This window comes from Cnephaeus nilssonii, assembly GCF_951640355.1.
Source record: "Cnephaeus nilssonii genome assembly, chromosome: 4".
Classification (NCBI taxonomy): domain Eukaryota; kingdom Metazoa; phylum Chordata; class Mammalia; order Chiroptera; family Vespertilionidae; genus Cnephaeus; species Cnephaeus nilssonii.
In genome coordinates, this window is record NC_137075.1 from 32177384 (window position 1) to 32195721 (window position 18338).

An 18338-nucleotide genomic window follows, 5' to 3' on the forward strand; every position below is an offset into this window, starting at 1 on the left:
GTCGCTGCCGCGGGCCGTGTGTACACCAGGTCGCCCCGCCCCCCGCGCCGCCCAGGCCCGTGCTCGGACTCCGCCCCGCGGCCGCAGTCACTGCTCGCCTTTGGAGAACCTGGGGAGCCAGGTGAGGCCGGTCTCCGGAAGCGGCGCGGGTGGCGGGTAAGAGACGCGAGCTCCTCCCAGGTAGGGCTCAGGGTCCCCGTCCTTGGCTCACCCCCCATCCCAGAAGCCGCGCCACCCGGCTTGGGGCTTGGCCTGACTGGGCCAGGCCGGGGCCAGAACTCCAGATGGCCCAGGGCTCGGCGTGGACGCTCCGCGAGGGCCTTGAGGGCCCAGCCAGCCTCACTCCGAGGTCCAGTAGGTGTCCTGCCCTGAACAGCCCCTTCTGCACTCTGGGCGTCCCGAAACGGACAGCCTGGCCCTGGCCCTGCACCCAGGTGTCTCCCTCTGAAGCATCCCCACCATGGCTCCTCCTCCTAGCACTATCCGGGGGTCCCCCTTCAACAATCTGCAGGCTTCCCTCAGAGCAAATCTTTGCTTCCACAGCTTTTACTCCTTTGCTGGTGAGTCATGCATGGCACCCCCATGAAGGGCCAAGTGTGCGTGGTGACTGGTGCTTCCAGGGGTATTGGTCGCGGCATCGCCTTGCAGCTCTGCCAAGCAGGGGCCACCGTCTACATCACTGGCCGGCGTCTGGACACACTGCGGGCTGCTGCTGAGGAGGTGAGTGCGTCCTCTGGACCACGCGGGCAGGAGCCACTGCGGGATCCCTTCCTCTTAACCACTCCTCCCAGTCCCTTACCAGAACCCATAATATTCCTCAATAAAACGTGAATATTTTCTCCAAGTGGGATAAATGAACCCCACAAATAACTCCAGATCAGGTCACAGTTACCACCAAGTGAGTTTTATGGGGGAAAAAAGAAGAAGAAGAAGTTCTGTTCGAAAGCTTTAGGGACTTTGGAATTGCAACTAAAAATTTGTGGGCCCATGCTTTCCTTTTTTTTGTTTTTAGGCAAGATTTTATTGAACTGTACATTTTTATTTGACTTTTCTACTGGTTTTCAGTTAAATACTTGGGTACACTTGATTTGCTAGGCACAGGGTGAAGCAGTGGGGTTACCAAGATTAATAAGATATAACTGCTCTTAAAAGCTAGATCTAGCCAGAGGTAGAAATAGGTCTTGTCAATGTAATGTGGATATGGTAAGTGACAAGAGGTGAATGTGTGTGCACAGAATGCTCTGGGATTGAGGGGTGGGTTTTGAGATGACATGAGAGTAGTTAGGGAAAGCGTTCTAGGGGAAGTGGTTCTTGAACTGAGTCTTAGGTCAAAGAAGCTAAGACATACTGGCAAAGGGAACTTTACAAGCAATGGTGAAAGAGTGTGGATCCTGTGAGAAAGAATTCCAAAACATACAGGTGCAAAACAGGAGCGGAGGTGAGAGGGTGGAAAGGAAACAGAATGGGCCTTGGAAGACCCTGGTAGATAACTTTGGCTTTATTCTCTAAGAGATGGTGATCCTATTGGAGGATTTAAAACAGATTTGTGTTTTAAATAGTTCATACTATCTGGCTGGGGTATGAATAATTAATTTAAGGCAGAAAGACTGGAAGCCATGTGAGCACATAAGAGGCAAGGAGGTAAGAGGGTTGGACCTGGAAAATAGGAGGCCTGTTCCTGACTAAGGTACTCTTCTTCCTCTCAAGTTAGAGGATGGGGCACATTTGTAGAAGCTGAGATGGAACGGGAAGTAGAAATAGGTCATGCCTGAGAACTTTTATTTCCTTGTTACCAGGAAGGAGCACAGGTGGAGTGAGGGTAAAAGGACTGGGATTGAGTAGGGGTTCCACATGAGTGGTAAAGGGTGGGAGCTAAGGGCATGTGAGATGGAAGTAGCCAAGGGCAAGGAAAAAGATGGATACTCATTTCTTAAGAGCAGCCTCCGTGTCTTATTTGTCCCACCCCCTCCACATGCAGAGTACAATGCCTTGCACATGGTAGGCCTCAGTAAATGTTTGTATACTAGTATTTTTAAAGCTGAGGTTCCAATCCACCTTGCTCTGAAAAGGGAGGACCTAGCACTCCTGAAATTCCTCACACAGACATCAGAGGGCGATATTGCCAACAATGTTCCCTCAGCTGCTGGCTTTGATTCCTATGATGGCCTTCTAGCTCCCAAGCTGGGAGTGGAGGGAAGCTGCATTATGTCTACCCTCCTGTGTGACTGTGAGCTCCTATCCTCTCTGTCTCTCTCCAGGCGCAATCCCGAGGGGGCCAGTGTGTGCCTGTGGTGTGTGATTCAAGCCAGGAGGCTGAAGTGCGAAACCTATTTGAGCAGGTTGATCGAGAACAGAACGGACGTTTGGATGTGCTGGTCAACAATGCCTATGCTGGGGTTCAGGTACTCTTGAAACTTTGATCCCAACTCCACACTCCCAACCTCCTACTGTGACCCCTGAGTTTTTATCCCCACTAATTGTCCTTCCATGATCCAGCCCCTCAGACCTTCCTGCCTTCGGGCCATCCAATTCATCACTCTCCCTGTGCTTTCTAGCCAATCCTAGACAACCGTAAGAAGGCATTCTGGGAAAGCCCTGCCTCCATTTGGGATGATATCAACAATGTTGGACTCAGGTAGGTGTTCCCCCATCCCACTGCAAGGACCTGGGCTCCCCTCACCCACTTAGCCAGGCTGACAGCCCAGATCTTTCCCCATATGCCCTTTTTCCCTCTGACCTCCCATCTCTTTCTTCTCCCTTTTGTCCCATTTATCCCACTCACCTCTGGAGAAGTTCCATCCAAGTGAATCTGTACTTGGGAATGTCAACTTTTGTCTTGTTTTTGTCAGCCATTTTCATCTGACCGTGCCCTTTGCTTCTTTCCTGCCTCACTCTCTGCCCATCCAAATGCATGACCCAGAAGGGAACTTGCTTCCCTCAATAATGCACACCAAAAAAATTAGAGGAAGAAATTGTTTTGTTTTATCACCTGAGGATATTCTTTTTCATTGATTTTTAGAAAGAGTGGAAGGGAGGAGGAAACAGAGAGAAGTATCGATGTGAGAGAGACACTTCAATTGGTTGCCTCCCGCACACGCCCTGCCTGGGGCTGGGGATCAAGCCTGCAACCAAAGCACCTGCCCTTGACCAGAATCGAACCTGAGACACTTCAGTCATCAGGCTGGTGCTGTAACCATGAACCAAACCAGCTAGGGCAGAAATTGTTTTGTTTTAGATAAAAAGAAAGTCAATAAGAAAGGGTGAGTGTCAGTCATCCGTAGCCTCCAGATCCTCACTCCAGACCCATAGGCAAGGGTACTCCCAGGTCAGAGTTGGGAAGGCAGGAGTGTCACGGGTTACATGTACATGTGGTACAGGAGTGAGATGAAACACAGCATTTAGTTTGCTCGGCACGATATATACCAGTCATGTCTGTGTTTATTATTTTTGGAACTGTGGTATTCTTATAAACTACACTCCCTGAATACGACCTGTGGGAATAACTTAAGATATTATCTGAAAATCTGAGACTAAAGTGTTTAAGAACATCCATGGTTTCTAGTGGCAAAATCCCAAGGAAACAGAATGAGAATCCAATCGTGATTTCCAAAGTAGAAGAAAGATTATGAGGACAGAGAGGGATGGTTAGCCAAGAGGCAAGAAAAGAAAATCCAGACAGCTGGTAAAAGGCAACACCCACATCCTTAGTTAGTCCTCCAAACAGGCCTTTCACATTCATCTCTTGCTGATCAGGGTTTTCAGCCTACAAAGCAAAGGCCAGCCCTGATGAATTCTCCAAGATAAAGATCACTTTGTGAGCCTCTTGAAAGCCCGCCACCATCTCCTCCCACCTCCCCAACACGCATTCACATACGTATTTACTGTGCCTTTCCTCTGCGTTACCTTAGGCTGGGCTTCCTTTCGAAACCACAGGTCTCTCTACTTGCTTTCATTTGGAAGTTCAAGTTTCCCGTGCAAAAGAGTTTTGTTGTTGTTTTGTGTTTTTTGGTTTTTTGGGTTGTTGTTTTTTTTTTTTGTTTTTTTTGGTTACCAAGTTTGTGTATATTCTTTTTTAAAATTTTGAAAAAAATGTGAAAATCAGTATTATCTTACTCTGTCATCACCACCTTCCTCCCTTGACTGAGTTATAGCTACTGTTGATAATCTAGTATTCTACCATACTTTTAAATATTTGACTCGGGAGTAGGTATCATAATTTATTTACCTAACCCTTTATCTATTGCAGTAGTGGAATTCTTAGAAAAAAATATGTACTTCTTAAAGATTTAATAGACATCAAACTGTCCTAAAAAAAAAAAAAAAAAAAAAAAAAACTCACCTAATGAACAACATAAACTGATAAACAAAAACAGATCCAAAGACAGGGAAGCAGCGATCAGACTGTCAAACCTCAGAGGGAAGGTAGGGGAGGGTGGGGGTAAGGGTGAGAGATCAACCAAAGGACTTGTATGCATGCATATAAGCCTAACCAATGGACACAGACAACGGGGGGAGGGGGGGAGGGGGGAGGGAATGAGTGGGGGGAGGGGAATTGGGAAGGTAATGGGGAGATGAGGACACATATGTAATACCTTAATCAATAAAGAAATTAAAATGAAAAAAAAAACCTCACCAATTTATAAACTCAGGAAAATGAAGGAGGGTATCTTTTTTATGCCCTCAACCATGCTAAGCAATCAGGTCACTCAGTCATACAAGCTTTGCCACTCTAATAGGCCAAAGATATCATAAGGTGGGATATTTTGTTGTTTTATTGATTTCAGAGAGGAAGAGAGAGGGAGAGAGATAGAAACATCAATGATGAGAGAGAATCATTGATTGGCTGCCTCCTGCACGCACCACACTAGGGATGAGCCTGCAACCTGGGCATGTGCCCTAAGAGTCGAACCCTGACCTCCTGGTTCGTAGGTCAATGCTCAACCACTGAGCCACACCAGGCATGTGCTAAGGTGGTTTTAATTCATTTTTTTTTTATTTGTGAAGTTGAGCTTTTTAAAAAAACTTTAATATTTTTATTTTTATTGATTTCAGAGTGGGATGGAAAGAGAGAGAGAGAGAGAGAGAGAGAGAGAGAAACATCAATGATGAAAGAGAATCAGCTGTCTCCTACATGCCCCCTACTGGGGATTGAGCCCAAAATCGAGCATGTGCCCTTGACCAGAATCAAACCCAGGACCCTTCAGTCCACAAGTTGACGCTCTATCCACTGAGCCAAACTGGCTAGAGCAAGTTGAGCTTTTTATTCATTTATTTATTGGCTCTTTATTCTTTTTTTATAGTCCTTTGGTTTATTTTCTGGGATTTAAAAAAAAAAAGTATAGGCATTAATGTTTTTACATGATCCTCTTGAAGATAGCCTCTATTTAGTTTTTATTATTTTATTTTATTTTGTAAGAATATTTATTGGGTAAGTTACAGAGGTAGCAAAAGTAGTTCCTAGAAGAAATGGGCTTAGGAAACAAGTTATGGAGGTAAAGGACGGGCCCTTCATTTCTCCTCTCCTATGTTTCAGCTCAACATGTTACATGTCTGGGGAGGAATGCAGGGGCAGGGGGAGAAGGGGAAAGGAAAAGGCACAGGCTCGGGCGTGCTCCTGGGAGGGAGAGCCTTGAAGATACCCTTTAAAATAATTTATAAAATGGCTTAATTCATGTCTCTTGGTTATCAGGACCCTTCAATGTCACTGTCAGCCTTGATTAATTGGTGGAAAATTTCAGAGCAGAAGGAACTTATGAATGTTTTCCCAATCATAATCATCACAGGAATATTTTATCCTTTCATCATAAATCTCTGAAAAGTAGACATGTTCGTTCATTGTTAATGGGACAAGGAGCAATGTCATGGAGTGTTAATCCATGAAAATTAGCTTCTACCCCTAAAGAAATTTTCTGAAAATCATGTATATAAGTCAGGAAAAAAAAAAAAAAGAAAGAGCATGACATAGACCATTATGCTGCAGCAGTGATCATATGAAGCACATAACCTTTGTCCTCGGGGTTCCAGTGGAGTTTTTGTACTACATCTGTGCCAAAACTACCACTACAAAGTGATGAACAAATCAGCATGCACTTACTCCACACCAGACAACCAACTAGACTGACCCAGAAGATTTGTTTGGCATGAATTTTGGGCTGCATTTGGTAGGAAAGGATGGTCTGAACAAACATACACAATGAGCCCATACAAAAGGTGAGCACAGCTCCACATACATGTACAATAAAAACGGTGGTTTTCTGGAAGTTTGCCACAACAGAAAGACCTAAACAACTCAGCAATCCAAATACAAAGCCAGCCTCGTTTAATCTGGCGATGCATTTCCCTTCAGGATTCAGAGCATGAACTTGCTTAAGGAACATAAATGGTAACAATGCATAAAACTGCGGCAAAATTTAACATTTCTCCCAAACAAGCACTTTTCTGGAGCTGGTGTACCTGATATAAGACAAAGTAGTGTCAACATGGCGGAGAGTTGACCCTGGAGAAAGCAGCTGCCACCCAAATTACCAGGGCTGAAAGAGGGAAACTGAGGCCTTGCTGAAACCACCATATTTCAAACAGGTCTTTGTTACTTGCTCTCTTGGTTTTATCTCCCTCACTAAACTTTAAGTTCTGTGAGAGCAGGAACCAACTGTTTTGTCCGCCATTTTATTTCCAGCTCCTGTTTTATAGTATCAGTCTTCAAATCTACCCAAACCTGCCTTTTGTGTAAATCCTATGTTCTCTGCTTTCTTGGACAATCCATGAACCAGAACTGCGGTTACAATTTTTTAAATTCCATAAATATTTAAGTGCCACTGGCAATGAGATGAATTCCTTATGCTGTCTCCTCTCAATGGTGACTGCTTGCTAGGATGAGCCACCAGGGCTGACGTTTGGGTCTGGAGCCTATGGGCTGGATGGAGATGGGGCGGGCCCCAGGAGCACACCTGCTATACCCACTCATTTCAGCTAGCTCTTTATTTGTGACTTGTTAGTATTATTAACATATTATCTTTACATCAATATGTAAGATCTTTGTGGAATAGGTTCCTTTAATACATTTTACAAATAATATTTTTCCCAATTTATTGCTCATCATTTTGTATACGTGCTCTCCCCAGCTTTCTCTATACACATAAACATATATAGATGTATGTACTTGTACATTTATATATATACTGGAGGCCCATTGCACGATATTCGTGCAAGAATAGCCCCTGGCTTCACTCCCAGCCTCCCAGGGGCTATTCCCCGCTTCCTGGCCGCCCGGGAGCCGGCACGTCCCTGCTCCCCGGCCGCCCGGGAGCCAGCAAGTCCCCGCTCCCTGGCCACCTGGGGCCTGGCAGCTGGCACGTCCCCGCTCCCGGGCCACCCGGAGCCGGCACGTCCTCACTTCTGTCTGGAGCACCACTCCAATAGCCCCCTCCACCGCCCCGCGTCCCCTCATAGCAGGCTTCACTCCGCTCTGCACCTGCATATGCAAATTAACCTCCATCTTTGTTGGGTTAATTTGCATACTCTGATTGGCTGTGGGTGTAGTGGAGTGATGGTTAATTTGCATGTTTCTCTTTCATTAGGTAAGACTAGAGGCCCAGTGCATAAAATTTGTGCACGGGTAGGGCCCCTAGGCCTGGCTGGTGATCAGGGCCAATCTCTGAGGCAACTGGTGGGGCAATTGAGGGGCCCCCACTGGCACCCGCCTTGGCCAGCCTGGCACCACCTGCTAGCCAGCCCTGTCCCCTGATCGCCTCACTGCCGCCGCTGGTCGCCTCACTGCCGCCGTTGGTCGCCTCCCTCTGTTGAACAATCAGGGAGCCTGCCATGTCTGCCTGGGGCCTGTAGTCTGGGGGCAGCTCCTGTGTTGAGTGTCTGCCCTCTGGTGGTCAGTGCACGTCATAGCAACCAGTCATTCCGCCGTTCGTCGATTTGCATATTAGGCTTTTATTATATAGAACTAGAGGCCCAGTGCACAAATTCGTGCACCTTGAAAGGAACTGTGGGCTGCAAGGCTTCGATAGGCACAGGGGCGGGTCTCGGCCCATCCTTCACTCCCCCACCTGGACCCTCCCACTGCGGCCAAGGTCCCATCTGCTGGCAGTCCTGCTTCCACTGCTGCCTCTCCCACGCGCCAGCCCCACTCAGCTCAAACCTGCTGACAGCACAGAGCGACTGGGGCCAGTGCCAGCAGTGGGCGTGAGTGGCAGATGCTTGCCCCGATCATCCCTCAGGAACAGGGGTAGGTGGAGAAGTCCTCAAGGGTGATCAGGGCTGGCAGCCACTGCTTGCACCTGCTGATGGTGCCGAGTGATCAGGACCAGCATCGGGCACTGGCAGTGGATGCAAGCGATGGCTCCATCACCGGCAGCGGGTGTGAGCAGGGCCAGCACTGGCAGCAGGTGTGAGTGCTGGGCGGGACTGCAGCACACGGGAGCAAAGAATTTTCAGTAACCACCAGAGGCTTGCCCCCATGACAGAAACCAGTGCCCACCTTGGTCTGGCACCCCCGCTCATCTGCTCCACCAACCCACCTCAGCCAACGCCTGCCATGTTTTGCACACGGCCCCTGGTGGTGAGTGCACATCATAGTGACCAGTTGTTCCGCCGTTCGGTCTATTTGCATATTAGCCTTTTATTATATAGGATATGTCTTAATTTTAAGAAGTCAATCTTTTATATTTTTATTTTGCTGTGATGCTAAGACAAGCCTTCCCCACCCCAAGTTTATGAACACATTGTTATGCTTTCTTTTAGTGCTTTTGTGCCTTCATTTTTTTATAGTCAAATAATTTATCCTTTTAGAATGCATTTTGAAAGCGTAAATGAAGTAGGCAGCCAATCCCACCCACCAAATAAGTGGCTAGTTGTCCCAAATTCATTTACTGAATGACCCCTCTTTCCCTGTAGACTTGAAATGTTCCCTTAATAATTCATTGAATTCTCATTTACACGTGGATCTAGTTATTGACTATTTTGTTTCACTGGTTATCTGTGTATTGTTATACTAGTACTACATTCTTTTAACTAGTATGCCATTTTTTTTATTAAATGTTGTTTATTTTATTTTATTGTTTAAAGTATTACAAATAGTAGTACATATGTCTCCTTTTATTCCCCATTGACCTTTCCCCGGCCTCCCCTACCCCCTGGCACATGCCCTCACCCCTACCCCCTGGCACATCCCCTACCTCCTGGCACATAACCAATGGACACCCCACCCCACCCCCAGTGTCTTGTGTCCATTGGTTATGCTTATATGCATGCATACAAGTCCTTCGGTTGATCTCTTACCCCCAACACTCCCCAGCCTTCCTGCTGTAATTTGACAGTCTGTTCGATGCTTCTCTGCCTCTGTATCTATCTTTTTGTTCATCAGGTTATAATGTTCTTTGTTATCCATAAATGAATGAGATTATGTGGTATTTTTCTTTCACTGCCTGGCTTATTTCACTTAGCATAATGCTCACCAGTTCCATCTATGATGCTGCAAATGGTAAGAATTCCTTCTTTTTTATAGCAGCATAGTATTCCATTGTGTAGATGTACCATAGTTTTCTAATCCACTCATCTGCTGATGAGCATTTAGGCTGTTTCCAAATCTTAGCTATTGTAAATTGTGCTGCTATGAACATAGGGGTGCATATATCCTTTCTGATTGGTGTTTGTTTTCTTGGGATATATTCCTAGAAGTGGCATTACTGAGTCAAATGGGAGTTCCATTTTTAAATTTTTGAGGAAACGCCATACTGTTTTCCACAATGGCTGCACCAGTCTGCATTCCCACCAGCAGCGAAGGAGGGTTCCTTTTTCTCCGCATCCTCTCCAGCACTTGTCGTTTGTTGATTTGTTGATGATAGCCATCTGACAGGTGTGAGGTGGTACCTCATTGTTGTTTTGATTTGCATCTCTTGGATGATTAGTGACTTTGAGCATGTTTTCATGTGTCTCTTGGCTTTCTGAATGCCCTCTTTCGAAAAGTGTCTATTTAGGTCCTTTGCCCATTTTTTTATTGGATTGTTTATCTTCCTTTTGTTAAGTTGTATGAGTTCCCTGTAAATGTTGGAGATTAAACCCTTATTGGAGATAACATTGGCAAATATGTTCTCGCATGCAGTGGGCTTTCTTGTGTTTTTTTGTTGTTGATGGTTTCTTTTGCTGTGCAGAAGCTTTTTATTTTGACATAGACCCATTTGTTTATTTTCTCCTTAGTCTCTCTTGCCCTAAGATCAGTGTCTGTAAAGATATTGCTACGACATATGTCTGCAATTTTGCTTCCTCTGGAGTCTTGGGGGATATTTATGGTTTCCCGTCTTACATTCAACTCCTTTAGCCATTTTGAGTTTGTTTTTATCTATGGTGTGAGATGGTAATCTAGTTTCATTTTTTTGCATGTATCTGACCAAATTTCCCAGCACCATTTATTAAAAAGGCTGTTTTGACTCCATTGTATGCTCTTGCCTCCTTTGTCATATATTAATTGAGTATAATGGCTTGGGTCAATTTCTGGGTCCTCTATTCTGTTCCATTGGTCTATATGTCTGTTGTGCCAGTACCAGGCAGTTTTGAGAACTGTGGCTTGGTAATATAGTTTGATGTCTAGTATTGTGATCCCTCCAACTTTGTTCTTCTTTCTCAGGACAGCTGTGGCTATTTGGGGTCTTTTTTTATTCCAGATGAATTTTTGGAGAATTTGTTCTAGATCTTTGAAATATGCCATTGGTATTTTAATAGGTATTGCATTGAATCTATAGATTGCTTTAGGTAGTATGGACATTTTAATGATGTTGATTCTACCAATCCATGAACATGGTATGTTCTTCCATTTGTTTATGTCTTCCTCCATCTCTTTTTTCAGTGTCCTGTAGTTTTCCGAGTACAGGTCTTTTACGTCCTTGGTTAAGTTTATTCCTAGGTATCGTAATTTTTTTTGGTGCAGTGGTAAATGGGATTTTTTTCATTTCTCTTTCTGTGAGTTCATTATTGGTGTATAAAAAGGCCATAGATTTCTGGGTGTTAATTTTGTATCCTGCTACATTGCCAAATTCATTTATTAGATCTAGTAGTTTTTTGATGGAGTCTTTGGGGTTTTCTATGTATAGTATCATGTCATCTGCAAATAAAGACAGTTTTACTTCTTTTCCAATTTGGATGCCTTTTATTTCTTCTTCTTGTCTGATCGCTATGGCTAGTACTTCTAGTACTGTGTCAAATAGGAGTGGTGAGAGTGGGCATCCTTGTCTTGTTCTGTTCATAGGGGAAATGGGTTTAGTTTTTGCCCACTGAGTATGATGTTGGCTGTAGGTTTGTCATATAGGGCTTTTATTATGTTGAGGTATGATCCCTCTATTCCAACTTTGCTGAGAGTTTTTATCAGGAAAGGATGTTGGATTTTGTCAAATGCTTTTTCTGCATCAATTGATATGATTATGTGATTTTTGTCTCTCAGTTTGTTTATGTGATGTATCACATTTATTGATTGGCAGATATTGTACCATCCTTGCATCCCTGGAGTAAATCCCACTTGGTCATGGTGTATGATCTTTCTAATGTATTGCTGAATCCGATTTGCTAGAATTTTGTTGAGGATTTTAACATCTAGTTCATCAAGGATATTGGCCTGTAGTGCTCTTTTTTTGTTGTCTTTATCCGGTTTTGGGATTAGGGTAATGCTGGCTTCATAGAAAGAGCTGGGAAGTGTGCCTTCCTCTTGAATTTTTTAGAATAGTCTGAGGAGGATAGGTTTTAGTTCTTCTTTGAATGCTTGGTAGAACTCCCCTATAAAGCTGTCTGGACCAGGGCTTTTGTTTACTGGAAGATTTGTGATCGCTGTTTCAATTTCTTCGGAAGTCATCAGCCTATTCAGGTTTTTTTATTCTTCTTGGTTGTGTTTTGGGAGCTTGTATTTTTCTAAGAATATATCCATTTCATCTAGGTTGTCCTTTTTGTGGGAATAGAGTTGTTCATAGTATTTTTTCATAATTGTTTGTATTTTTGTGGGATCTGTTGTTATTTCACCTCTTTCATTTCTGATTTTGCTTATTTGGGTCCTCTCTCTTTGCCTCTTGGTGAGCCTGACTAGAGGTTCATCAATCTTGTTTATCCTTTCAAAGAACCAGCTCTTGGTTTTGTTGATCTTTTGTATTGTTGTTGTTGTTTTTTTTTGGGGGGGGGTGGTCTCTATTTCACTTATCTCTGCTCTGATCTTTATTATTTCCTTCCTTCTGCTTACACTGGGCTTTTCTTGTTGCTCTCTTTCTAACTCTGAGTTATAGGGTTAGGTAATTTATTACCATTGTCTCTTGTTTTTTGCAGTAGGCTTGTAGAGCTATGAACTTCCCTCTCAAGACTGCTTTCACTGTGTCACATAGATTTTGGATTGTTGCATTTTCATTGTCGTTTGTTGTCATGATGCTTTTTATTTCTTCTTTGATCTCTATGGTAACCCAGTCATTGCTTAATAGCATGCTATTTAGCCTCCAGGTATTTGATTTTTTATTATTTTTATTGTAGTTGATTTCTAGTTTTATGTCATTTGTGATCTGAGAAGTTGCTTGATGTGATTTCTGTCTTCTTGAATTTGAAGAGACTTTGCCTGTGACCCAATATATGGTCTATCTTTGAAAATGACCCATGTGCACTTGAGAAGAATGTATATTCTTTTTTTTTTAAATATATTTTATTGATTTTTCACAGAGAGGAAGGGAGAGGGACAGAGAGTTAGAAACATCGATGAGAGAGAAACATCGATCAGCTGCCTCCTGCACACCCCCCACTGGGGATGTGCCCGCAACCAAGGTACATGCTCTTGACTGGAATCGAACCTGGGACCCTTCAGTCCGCAGGCCGACGCTCCATCCACTGAGCCAAACCGGTTAGGGCTGAGAAGAATGTATATTCTATGGCTTTGGGGTGAAATGTTCTGAAGATGTCAATTAATTCCATCTGATCTAGTGAGTCATTTAGGATTGATGTTTCTTTGATGATTTTTTGTTTAGAGGATTTGTCTAATGGTGATAATGGGGTATTAAAGTCCCCTACTATGACTGTATTGCTGTCAATCTCTCCCTTGATATCCTCTAGAAGTTTTTTTATGTATTTGGGTACTCCTGTATTGGGTGCATATATGTTTACCAGAGTTATTTCTTCTTGTTGGATTGCTCCCTTTAGTATTATGAAGTAGCCTTCCTTATCTCTTGTTATGCCCTTCACTTTGAGACCTAATTTGTCAGATAAAAGTATTGCTACCCCAGCTTTTTTTTTTTTTTTTCATTTCCATTCGCCTGAAAAACCTTTTTCCATCCCTTCACCCTCAGTCTGTGTGCGTCTTTTTTTTTTTTCTGAGGTGGGTTTCCTGTAGACAGCAGATATATGGATCATGTTTCCTTTTTTCTTTTGTTAATATATTTTATTGATTTTTTACAGAGAGGAAGGGAGAGGGATAGAGAGCTAGAAACATCCATGAGAGAGAAACATCAACCAGCTGCCTCCTGCACACCCCCTACTGGGGATGTGCCCGCAACCAAGGTACATGCCCTTGACCGGAATCGAACCTGGGACCTTTCAGTCTGCAGGCCGACGCTCTATCCACTGAGCCAAACCGGTTTCGGCTGGATCATGTTTTCTTATCCACTTAGCTATCCTATGTCTTTTGATCGGGGCATTTAATCCATTTACATTTAAAGTTATTGATAGGTACTTGTTTGTCTTCATTTTTATTCTTTACGCCTGTGTTCCTTCTTCGCTTCCTATTTCTTTTTTTTTTTACAGCAGACCCTTTAGCATTTCTTGCATTGCTGGTTTGGTGTAATAAACTCCCTTAGTCCTTTTTTGTCTGGGAAGCTCCTGATTTCACCCTCAATTTTGATTGATAGCCTTGCTGGGTACAGTATTCTTGGATTCAGACCCTTCCTTTGCATGACTTTGTATATTCCATTCCATTCCCTTCTGGCCTGATGTGTTTCTGTTGAGAAATCAGTCACTAGTCTGATGGGGGACCTCTGCGGCAGAGCCGGTTGCTCTGGGAGAGATTTCAGCAGCAGTGGAGGCTGCCCGGTCAGGGGATCCTGGTCGGCAGTCCCCAACAGTCCCTTGGCGTATAGCTGGCCCTCACCCACATATGTCCACATACTCTCCTTTCATTCTCTCACTCACACACTGTCTTGCAGTCTGCCTTCCCGTTGGCAGCCATCTTCTTCCTCCATTAAATATGTTTCTAGTATGACATTTTAATAAGGGGTGGTAAGATGGGGGAGCATATCCCCCACCCACAGATATTACTCTTCCTTTTTCAGAATTTACCTGGCTATTCCATGTTTATTATAATGGAGCTTTAGATTATTTTGTCAGTTCCTCCAAAAGTCTTATAGAGATACTAGAGGCCCAGTGCACGAATTTGTGCACGAGTGGGGTCCCGCGGCCTGGCTGGCAATCGGCCAGGGGGAGGGACCACAGGATGTTGGCTGGCCGGGGGGAGGGACCACAGGAGGTTGGCTGGCTGAGGGAAGGGACCACAGGGAGGTTGGCTGGCTGGCCCGGGGAGGGACCACAGGATGTTGGCTGGCCGGGGGGAGGGACCACAGGATGTTGGCTGGCCGGGGGGAGGGACCACAGGAGGTTGGCTGGCTGAGGGAAGGGACCACAGGGAGGTTGGCTGGCTGGCCCGGGGAGGGACCACAGGAGGTTGGCTGGCTGGCCCAGGGAGGGACAGCGGGAGGTTGGCCGGAAGGGGCCACGGGTGGTTGGCTGTGGGAGCACACTGACCACAGGGGACAGTTCCTATGTTGAGTGTCTGCCTCCTAGTGGTCAATGCACATCATAGCAACCAGTCATTTGGTCGTAAGGGTCACTTAGGCTTTTATATATATAGATAACTCAAATTGACTGAATCTATGGATTAATTTAAGTAGAACTGATGTTTTACATGTTGATTCTTCCAAATAAATTATGCCTGTACCTGTTCTTTTACATTAGACAGCACTTTATAGTTTTTCCATATAGATCTTATATATAGCTATGTTCCCCCCAAGCTACTTTAGGTTTGTAATTGCTATTATGACAGAGCTCTTCTGTTACATCTCCTAGAGAGTGCCATTTCCCTCCTTCAGTGGTTAATTTTACCAGTATTCCTCTCAAGCCCTTGGTTCTCCAGGTCTGTGGCCACCCTGGTGCTGCCTTCTCCTGGCTGACCACAGCCACTAGAGGGCAGAGGGAGCTGCCAAGGTTACAGCGCCCTGGCCAGCACTGAACACAGTCCATTCCTTTCCTGTCCCACCTCTAGAGGCCACTACTTGTGCTCGGTGTATGGGGCTCGGCTGATGGTACCAGCTGGCCGGGGGCTCATCGTGGTCATCTCCTCCATTGGGGGGCTGCAGTATTTCTTCAATGTTCCTTATGGCGTGGGCAAAGCTGCGGTAAGAACCCAGTGGCACAGGGGTTGGGACTGTATAGGACAGTGACGGTACCCAGTTAGTTCGGGAGGCAAATCCCCAGTGATCAGAGTGGGAGGCCAACTTCAGCGTTCCCCCTGGCCCTGCATGGACAGTTCCTTCACCTGGGCTCCTCTGCTGGCCAGAGTAAGTAGTGCACTGGGAGAGGTGGCCCACTGAGGCAGAGCGCCTAGGAAGGGCATGGGACAGGACATGCTCAGCTGAAGCAGGGAGGGCAGGGAGGAAGGTGACATGGCCAGTGCCCTGGCTCTCACCCTGTCTTCTGTCTCTACAGTGTGACAGGATGGCTGCAGACTGTGCCCACGAGCTGCGGCGCCACGGGGTCAGCTACGTGTCTCTCTGGCCAGGGTTGGTGCAGACAGAACTGCTTAGGGATCATTTGGAGAAGAGTGACATTGCCGAGGACCCCCTGGTTAAGCAGGTTGGCAAGGGGAGGCCGAGGGTGGCAGAGAATGCAGAGGAATCAGCTCTCTATCCTTAATGTCAAGACAGTAGCAACAGCAAGGAGCAAATACCCGGGTGTTTACCATGGCAGTAAATTATGGGGCTGAGCACTGTACACACGTTACGTCCTCTAATCCTGTAAGGGAGATAGTATCTCCTTTTTATAGATAGTGAAACTAAAACCCAGAGAAGTAAGAAACTTGCTTAAGGCCACGGATGGCTTAAGTGGAAAGACTGCCCACCTGCATAGCCCATGGTCTTGACCCCCACACTGTACTAACCTAGAAGGTCAACATAGTTGGCTTCCCCAGATCCTTCCACTTAGGAAAGACAGTGGGTCCCGGTGCCGGGGTACAAGGCTCCCAGGGATGTGGGGAGGAATGGCTCCAGCACCTTCCAAGATGCTGAGTCCTGCAGGTGCGGCTGAGGCCTCTGTTCTGGAACAGAAGCTGAAAGCAGAGAAGAGACGTGGGCAGTGCTCTGGGAAATTAACCATTCACTTCTCTGCTCCTGTGTTTCAGCTCAAAGCTAATTTCTCATCCGGGGAGACCACGGAAATGAGTGGCAAATGCGTGGTGGCTTTGGCAACAGGTGAAGAGGTTGGGGGCAGCTGGTAACAAGAAGGGCCTAGAGGATCTGCAGGGTGGTGGCAGCCAGTTCTGGGGCCTGGCTCAGGAGGTGGTTGGGGAATAAGCCGTTCTTTCCTCTGGCTTCTGGAGGCCCAGAGGGTCAGGATTCCCATTTTTTGAGGATTGGGGGCTCCAGGAACTAGCTCCTAGGAGGTATGGCCAGAAGCCAGAGGCTTGGGAGCCTTCCCAGGAACGGAGAGAAACAGTTCTGGCCTCCTAAGCCTGCCTCAGTGGTGCCCTGTCCCATTGGGCCCAAACCTTGTCACCCTGCACCACTGCCATGCCATATCAGCTGTATGTGTGCCCACAGACCCCAATATCCTGAGCCTGAGCGGGAAGGTGCTGCCATCTTGTGACCTTGCTCGACGCTACGGCCTTCGGGATGTGGATGGTAAAAGCTCTAGCCCAGCATCCAGCCTGGACCTCTCTCCTTCTGTTTCCTGCTCACTCCTCCCTCACTCTCCCTGTTCCTTCCTCCCTCACATCCCATTCAGTCAGTCTCTTCAGCCAAGGAGTGGGAAATGAGGTCTAACCCCTTCTCTTCCTGTGTCCTCAGGCCGCCCCATCCAGGACTATTTGTCTTTGAGTTCGGTTCTCTCCCATGCCTCCAGCCTGGGCTGGCTGGCCTCCTACTTGCCTGGCTTCCTCCGTATGCCCAAGTGGATTATGACCCTCTACACAAGCAAGTTCTGATCCTCCTGTCCTGAGGTCACCACTCTGCTTGTCTTTTCACTTGGACTGGCGGCTGAGCCCATCTCAGCGGAACAAGGCAGCCTTTCCCACCACCACGTGCGCCTGATACAAAGGGAATGCCTCTGCGTGTGTCCTGGGGCCCCAGAGGTCCTTCTTGGTGCCTTGGTTTTCCTTGTCCCTATGTTTTGCTTTTTGCTTAAGTTTTGAAAAATGTTCTTGGTACTAATAAAGTTCTCATTTCTCCAACACATTTGTGTGCTGATTCTGTACTGGGCCAGTTGTTAACTACCTGAGAGGAAGACTCAAAGGTACCCAAAATGGAGTCCCGTCCCTGGGACAAGGCCCCTTCCTCCAAGCAGTTCTTGCTCTCCCCTGGAGACCTGTCCATCTCGGGGGCACTTGCCCTTGGCCAGAAGGCCTGTTTCTCCTGCCCCAGCTAGGGAGCGGGGCCCCTCCACAACCAGAAGCAGGCTTTCTCAGTCTCACTGCTTCCCCGCCCCTTCATTCCACCCTCTTCAGAGATGCCTGCTGCTTCCAGCTGGGCCTGATCCCTGAGCGCACTTTCCTCGGTGTTGAGGATTTTCTGGAATTTGGGAGAAAGTACTGCCTGAATTCAAGTGAGGGCCAGAGGGAGAGCTGATGGAACTAGCACACCCCCATCCTTCCTCTCAGGATGACACCACCTGAATTACTTAGTGAAGAGCTAATTGCAAGAACCCTTTGGGGCAAGGCAACAGGGTGTATTCCAAAGAGGAGCCGAGGGCCCCTGAGGGAGCCCTCCAGCCAGCAGCTGAGATGGCCATTGAGGTAAAGGGATAGCGGCTGTACTAGTAAATCAGAGGGGCGGAGACCACTGGTCTTCAAAAAGGCCGGGTAAGAGCCGAGGCTTCCCTTGGAATCCAGCAGCTGCAGTCCTGCTTACTGTTCATTTGGTGTGCCGCGGCAGCTCTGCTTGTGAGAGCTGACTGCCCAGTTCTGCCAAGTCTGCAGTCACTGACACTACGGTGGTTGCTTGAAGTCAGCCATATTGGGAATATATACCACAGAAAGCAACAAAAGCTATTAATCAGCACCTTTTTGTTAGAGAGAGAGAGAGAGCTGGCTTATCAGCACATGGCTAGAGCTGTGT

The 18338-nt window shown here is 46.3% G+C and overlaps 1 protein-coding gene and 1 pseudogene across 4 annotated transcripts; one reads left to right on the top strand and one right to left on the bottom strand.

Moving 5' to 3' along the window:
• Positions 1 to 16: 16 nt before the first annotated feature.
• On the top strand, positions 17 to 17455 carry DHRS1 (dehydrogenase/reductase 1). Of its 3 annotated transcripts, none has more exons than XM_079768702.1 (9): positions 17 to 121; positions 544 to 720; positions 2259 to 2402; positions 2556 to 2635; positions 15275 to 15407; positions 15718 to 15864; positions 16409 to 16478; positions 16827 to 16907; positions 17073 to 17455. In XM_079768702.1, the coding sequence occupies exons 2-9, from the start codon at positions 568 to 570 to the stop codon at positions 17207 to 17209; spliced, it is 945 nt and encodes a 314-aa protein (XP_079624828.1). In that variant the 5' UTR covers positions 17 to 121; positions 544 to 567; the 3' UTR covers positions 17210 to 17455. The 3 variants fall into 3 exon arrangements, with proteins under 3 accessions (XP_079624828.1, XP_079624826.1, XP_079624827.1); XM_079768700.1 differs by having other exon boundaries at positions 46 to 156; XM_079768701.1 differs by having other exon boundaries at positions 64 to 180.
• Positions 5606 to 7218, bottom strand: LOC307098692 (DNA damage-regulated autophagy modulator protein 2-like; annotated as a pseudogene). Its single transcript has one exon. The product of its transcript is annotated as a DNA damage-regulated autophagy modulator protein 2-like (transcript).
• Positions 17456 to 18338: the final 883 nt, after the last annotated feature.